The 6,778-nt window shown below is 50.8% G+C and overlaps 2 protein-coding genes across 2 annotated transcripts in view; one reads left to right on the top strand and one right to left on the bottom strand.

The window, feature by feature from the left end:
• Nucleotides 1-1,042, top strand: part of BBOF1 (basal body orientation factor 1) — a gene marked incomplete at its 5' end in the record, with an annotated part of 10,382 nt that extends 9,340 nt beyond the window's left edge. The window contains 2 exons of the mRNA XM_018575647.1: nt 38-97; nt 841-1,042. Coding sequence (XP_018431149.1) covers nt 38-97; nt 841-1,042 — 262 coding nt within the window. The remainder of the gene's footprint in view (nt 1-37; nt 98-840) is intronic.
• Nucleotides 1,043-1,201: 159 nt separating this feature from the next.
• ALDH6A1 (aldehyde dehydrogenase 6 family member A1) overlaps nt 1,202-6,778 on the bottom strand; it is a 6,030-nt gene continuing 453 nt past the window's right edge. The window contains exons 2-10 of the mRNA XM_018575646.1: nt 6,520-6,681; nt 6,356-6,434; nt 5,967-6,269; nt 5,112-5,233; nt 4,848-5,037; nt 4,274-4,455; nt 2,924-3,103; nt 1,729-1,827; nt 1,202-1,332 (exon numbers count right to left, since the gene is read on the bottom strand). Of these exons, the coding sequence (XP_018431148.1) occupies nt 1,225-1,332; nt 1,729-1,827; nt 2,924-3,103; nt 4,274-4,455; nt 4,848-5,037; nt 5,112-5,233; nt 5,967-6,269; nt 6,356-6,434; nt 6,520-6,681 (1,425 nt within the window). The 3' untranslated portion in view covers nt 1,202-1,224. The remainder of the gene's footprint in view (nt 1,333-1,728; nt 1,828-2,923; nt 3,104-4,273; nt 4,456-4,847; nt 5,038-5,111; nt 5,234-5,966; nt 6,270-6,355; nt 6,435-6,519; nt 6,682-6,778) is intronic.

Here is a 6,778-nt window from a genome sequence, read left to right as displayed (position 1 = left end):
TTCTGAATTTGTGCTGACTGTTTCTTTCTCATGTCAGGAACAAGGTGCGCGCTGTACAAGCCGTAGTGTCTTCTACAAATAGAGAACTTCATTCCAGGTAAGATGTGATAGGAACCACGTCCAGCTAACTGAAAAGGAAAGGTATGAGTGGAATCCGACCTCGATGCTGGTATATTGGGCCCCGCCGTCTCCCCATCTCAGACCTATATGCTGGTATATTGGGCCCCGCTGTGACCGTCTCCCCATCTCAGACCTATATGCTGGTATATTGGGCCCCGCTGCCACTGTCTCCCCCATCTCAGACCTATATGCTGGTATATTGGGCCCAGATGGTAATGGCTGCCCCTCTCACATCTATTATACTGGGCCCCACTGGGAATGTCTCCTCTCTGAGACCTACACTAGCATGCTGGAAAGGTTTGATCGCCACGTGCACTCTACACGTCTCTACTTATTGATGAGTAGAAAGATTCAGGGACCACATTGTAATTGGTTGTCCCCCTTCAGTGTATATACGGGGGGGGAAGGGGTGCAGTTCTGGGGGTACTTTACAAATAATGACCTTTGTTTTACCTCCAGCCCCCCGGCAGAGACAACAGAGCAGACAATCTTCATCACACAGCAACTTCCAGAACAATCGGCATCAAGTCGGCTTTTACCAGACATCCATCAGACAAAATGTCACGCTCTGGCCTGAGTGCCCTGCGCCAGCCGTAACTTCCTTATCAATAAACCATCTTTATACCTTAATAATATTTTTTGGGGGGGGAATTAAGTAATAAATCTATATGAGGAGCCCCCGTCCCGTGTGTTTTTTTATATGGATATATTGTTTGGCAGAAAAGCTGACATTCTACACCGGTCCTGTGACTGCTCCATGGACACAGCCAGCAATCATTTCCCTTTCAGCACCCAGGCGGCCCTGACAGCCCTAAACTACCCCAAACCCAAAACAAAAGTCCACGTTCCTGTTCTGGCAGAATTCTGGAACTTTCCGTCCATATCACGAATGGAAGCGTTTGCTTTTATTGGCAGGGCATGATTACAGTAGTGTAGGAAATAAAACGGCATTCTTTAATTTTCACTTTTGGATATTGTCCTTAGCAAGTGTCCACGGTCATACATAGAGGGGATACACAAGGCCCCATGACATCCACTTTAGTGTGGGGCCCTCCACTGAAGCCTCGGCAGGGCCCCTGCAGAGTACAGACAAGTCAGCCACTTTTAGGAACGGCCCATTGTTGGCATCACCACAGCAGGGCTGGTCACCGTAGCATCTTCTTCCTTCCACTGCGAGGTGACCGTTTTAATTTGGGTGTAGAATTGAATCCCCTAAAGAGACAGAAAGGGTCATGTGATGCAATCCACACCCCCGGGATAGAAAGGGTCATGTGACGCAATACACACCACACACACACACAGGGTCATATGATGCAATCCACACCCCTGGGACAGAAAGGGTCATGTGACGCAATACACACCCCTGGGACAGAAAGGGTCATGTGACGCAATACACACCCCTGGGACAGAAAGGGTCATGTGACGCAATACACACCCCTGGGACAGAAAGGGTCATGTGACGCAATACACACCCCCCGGACAGAAAGGGTCATGTGACGCAATACACACCACCACCACCCCCCCACCCCGGGACAGAAAGGGTCATGTGACGCAATCCACACCCTGAACAATTTGTGTCCTGCCGTGTGCCAGGCACGCTGAGCTTACCTGCTTCCCATAGAAGTTGGTGTCACCGCGGAAGGAAGCTCGAGATCCAGTAAAAGAGAACATTGGCAGAGGCACAGGGATGGGAACATTGACACCCACCTGGAAGAGACATCACATAATTATTAATACAAAGCGCTCAGATTTCTGGGGCTAAAACCAATAGGAGGGAGTAAAGACGGGAGCATGGCCACCGAGAATGCGATCATTTCCATTGAGGGACACGGCTCTGAAAACGTGAGACGTCGGGTTATGCTGCTGCCTCCAGTAAGAATGGCCATTTCTCCTAGAGGCCGCCGCATAACCCGACGTCTCACAAGTCTTCAGAGCCGTGTCCCTCAATAGACTCCAAGAAAAGGATTTTACAGTAAGAACAAAATCCATTTTTTATATCAATTGTTTACTATTAGGGATGCACCGATACCACTTTAAGACCGAGTACTGATACTTTTGATCAAGTACTCGCAGATACCAATTACCGATGCTTTTTCTGAAAAGGGACAGGTCACATTTTTTCTAAAGCAATACAAACTAATGATTTTAGGTCAGTTTCTTAATATTATGATTCATGAGATGACGAGGGAGCCTGAGGCCGGCTTCCCAGCCAATCAGAATGCCGGCGCTGCGTCATTACACGGCGCCCGGATTGGCTAGCTTTCAAACCAATCGGGAAGCCGGGCAGAGTCATTACACGCTACCCGGCTTCCTGATTTGCCGGGAAGCGTGTAATGACAAGTGACGAGAGAGCATGGAGCCGTTTCCCGGCCAATAAGGAAACCGGGCAGCGTGCGATGATGCGCTGCCCGGCTTCCTGATGCCGGAAGTATCGGGCCAGGTATTTGAGCGAGTACGAGTACTCACCCAAATACTCGGTATCGGCACCGATACTAGTATCGGTGCATCCTTAGTTACTATGTAAAGTAGAAAATGCCCCAAAAATGTGGAAATAAACTTTTTTTTTCTTAATTTAATTTATAAAATCATAGCAAATAAAAATGTCAGGACAGTGCAAAAGCCCCCAAAATGATCATTTTTTGGTAAGCGATCTGATTTTTTTTTGCTGCAATATTTTAGAGAAGCAGCATGCCGGTATTGAGAGGGGGTTACAACATGGAGTTTGGTAATAGTGGACAAGATACAATAAATGTCAGCACATAGACTGAAGACTGCCCCTCTCATCCCCAAGGCTTGTACGCACCTGTCCCACGTCTACCAGGTGAGTGTACTTCCGTGCCGTGGCTCCATTTGTAGTGAAGATGGCGGTGCCGTTTCCGTAGGGATTTTGATTTACAATATTAATGGCGTCATCCAAGTTGTCGGCTTCTAAAACAACCAGCACCGGTCCGAAGATCTCTTCCTTGTAGCAGGTCATGTCTGGCTGCAGGAAGAATGAGGGAACCAAAAAAGGTCAGCCATTTCCTCCATGACGGAGCATCTCCAATATTCCCCAAAACCCCCCATTGCCCCGCCCTCGTTAATGTTGCATCATTGTATCCCATCAGAGCATACGTAACAGCCGAAATGAACCCCAAGTGGTGACCACAGACCTAATCCTCATAGAAGTGCAGTCCTGTATTCCAAAATCTGCATCACACCCGGACGTTGGTCTATCGCCCTCCCCCAAATGCCCCGGATCCATACATTGCCCCTCCCACAATGCCCCCGATCCATACATTGCCCTAGCATGGTATATCGCCCTCCTGCAATGCCCCCGATCCATACATTGCCCCATCATGGTATATCGCCCTCCTGCAATGCCCCCGATCCATACATTGCCCTTCCTGCAATGCCCCGGATCCATACATTGCCCCTCCCGCAATGCCCCGGATCCATACATTGCCCCTCCCGCAATGCCCCCGATCCATACATTGCCCCTCCCGCAATGCCCCCGATCCATACATTGCCCTAGCATGGTATATCGCCCTCCTGCAATGCCCCCGAGCCATACATTGCCCCTGATCCATACAGTGCCCTAGCATGGTATATCGCCCTCCCACAATGACCCGATTCATATATTACCCCTCCCACAATGACCCGGATCCATACATTGCTCCGGATCCATACATTGCCCCTCCTGCAATGCCCCCGATCCATACATTGCCCCTCCCACAATGCCCCGGATTCCATACATTGCCCCAGCATGGTATATCGCCCTCCTGCAATGCCCCGGATCCATACATTGCCCCTCCCACAATGCCCCGGATCCATACATTGCCCCAGCATGGTAGCTCGCCCTCCTGCAATGCCCCGGTTCCATACATTGCCCTAGCATGGTATATCGCCCTCCTGCAATGCCCCGGATCCATATATTGCCCCTCCCACAATGCCCCGGATCCATATATTGCCCCTCCCACAATGCCCCGGATCCATACATTGCCCCTCCCACAATGCCCACAATGCCCCGGTTCCATACATTGCCCCTCCCACAATGCCCCGGATCCATACAATGCCCCTCCCACAATGCCCCGGATCCATACAATGCCCCATCGTGGTATATCGCCCTCCTGCAATGCCCCGGATATGTACATTGGACTTCCCGTACACGTACCGTCACATTGGAGAGAACCGTGGGTCCCACAAAGTTGCCATCTTCATAGCCCTTCACTTTCACCTGTCTGCCATCCAGAAGCAAAGTGGCCCCTTCCTTTACACCGGTCTCTATCAGGCTGCACACTCTCTGCTTCGCAGCTTTACTGATCAGCGGCCCCAAATCGGCCCCAGGCTGGTCCCCTGAATCCAGAGGGAGGTGAGCATCATATTAGAATGATTGCACGCACATGAAGTACAGGCCGCAGTTGTGGTGGTGGTCATGTGGGGCCCAAAACCACAGCCACAGAGTCAGCCGTTCCAGTGACACTACATGAATCACGTACACGCAGGGGTCTCAAACCTCCGGCCCTCCAGCTGTGGTGGAACTACAAATCCCATGAGGCATTGCAAGATTCTCACAGCCACGACTCCCGAAGAGAGATGCATCATGGGATTTGTAGTTTCACCCACTGCTGGAGGGCCGGAGGTTTGAGACCCCCCCTGACGTACACAATAGGAACCGACGCAAAGTGTGGCTTCATGTTCCAGGTACAAGATGGCGGAGACACAACCAGACATCACTGTTCTCTTACCGGCATTCACTCTTAACTTCTTTGCCCTTTCCACCAGTTCCGGCAGCCATTTCTTGGCCTCTCCGACCAGAACTGCAGTTGATAACGCCATGCACCGCTGTCCCGCCGCACCAAAAGCCGCTCCCACCAACTGATTCAAGGTGTTCTCTTTATTGGCATCGGGCAAGACGACCCCGTGGTTCTTGGCTCCCTGTAAGACACCACGCCATCAGACATCAATGCCTACGGGAGCTTGGCCAACCCTCTCCACCCAAGAGGTCATACCATGTTGGACTGGACTCGCTTTCCATTCTTAGAGCCTTTCTCATAGATGTATTCACCGGCTTGGTTGGAGCCCACAAAGCTGATCGCCCGAATGGATGGATGGTCGCAGATAAAATTCACGGCTGAAAAGATACAAAGAAAGGTGAATCCTGAGAGTTCTACGACCACAGACTCTCATAAACAGCTTCACTGGCCGATTCCCACTCTGCTTCACCACATCCCTAAACTCAGCCTCAGGACCAGGCCGGATTTACTCTCCCTGCCGCCCCAAGGCCAGTTTCTGCAATGCGCTCCCCTCCCCCCCCCTTCCCATCAATGGAGAATGGCAACCAGATGGCAGTGCGGGAGGGTTAGTGTCAATTCTTTTTACTGTTTCTTTATTTTTTTTTTTAACTTTATCCCCTTTTATTTAATTACTTTATCAATTTCATTTTTTTTAGATTTTTATTTATCATATTTACTTTTTTATAATTTTTTTTTGCTTATTGTTTATTCTTTATAATTAATTTTCTTACTTTTAATCACCTTTTTATGTCATATTTTGTGAAAAATTTTAATACTGTTTACATGTGATCTCGGCAACATCGCCGAGTTCACATATAAACGAACAATCGGCCGCCTCACTCTACATTTAGCTCGGCTTGTACAAAGCAGACTGAATGTAGAGAGGGCAACTTCCTCACAAGGACACGGCTGCCGCCCCTCTGCGCCCTGCCGCCCCGAGGCCGGGCCTCGGTGGCCTTGTGGGGAATCCGGGCCTGCTCAGGACATGATAGCCGGCCTCGGTTCTGCTGGAACTCCAGCTCATGTCATATGCGGATAAAGTTCTACAAGCCATCTCACTGCTCCGCTTACCTGCATGCTGCCCGTGAATAATGTTCAGCGTCCCATCAGGTGCTCCGGCGTCTTGTAACAAACGGGCCAGAAGCATTGTGGCTCCGGGAACCCTCTCAGAGGGCTTCATGAGGTAAGTGTTCCCGCACACCATGCCCATTGGGAACATCCACAGGGGGATCATGGCAGGGAAATTAAAGGGTGCAATCCCAGCACAGACGCCCAGGGGAAGGCGGAAGGTGTAAATGTCCATGTCCTTTGTGAGGGAAGGGAGCGTCTCACCCAGCATCAGTGAGGTCACGCTACAGGCGTGCTCCACCACCTCTGTGAAAACGACAAAGGTCACAATGTAACTACAGACAACCCATTCTGACCCGCGGAACATACGGCTCATTTCTACGGAGTCTTACGTAGTCCACGAAACACGTCCCCCTCTGCATCGGCAAGAGTCTTCCCCTGCTCCAGTGTGATGAGACGGGCCACCTCTTTCTGAAAGGGAATGAGAAAACACAGGAGTCACTTGGGGGCCGCAAAGAGAACCCCAACATGGCGCAGAGCCGGCCGGTGCGCCTACCAGATTATCCTTGATGAGCTGCTGGTAACGCAGGAAGATCTGTTGTCTGTGGAGGATGGAGGTCTCGGACCAGGCAGGAAAGGCCCGCTCACAGGATTTTGCTGCGGCTTCCATCTCATTCTGAGTGGCCAGGGGAACACGTCCAATCACCTCATTGGTGGCCTGGAAGGAACAGAGAAGAAGACTACCGTGATGAGGGTGAATTTGCCAGCCAAGGGGGAGGGAGAGGTGGCCAGCCAAGAGAGAGGGGGATAGACAG

This window comes from Nanorana parkeri, unplaced genomic scaffold (genome assembly GCF_000935625.1).
Source record: "Nanorana parkeri isolate BGI_ZX_2015 unplaced genomic scaffold, ASM93562v1 scaffold4331, whole genome shotgun sequence".
Taxonomy (NCBI): Eukaryota; Metazoa; Chordata; class Amphibia; order Anura; family Dicroglossidae; genus Nanorana; species Nanorana parkeri.
Note: the sequence above shows the minus strand (reverse complement) of the source record. Positions and strands in the feature narration are given on the sequence as shown.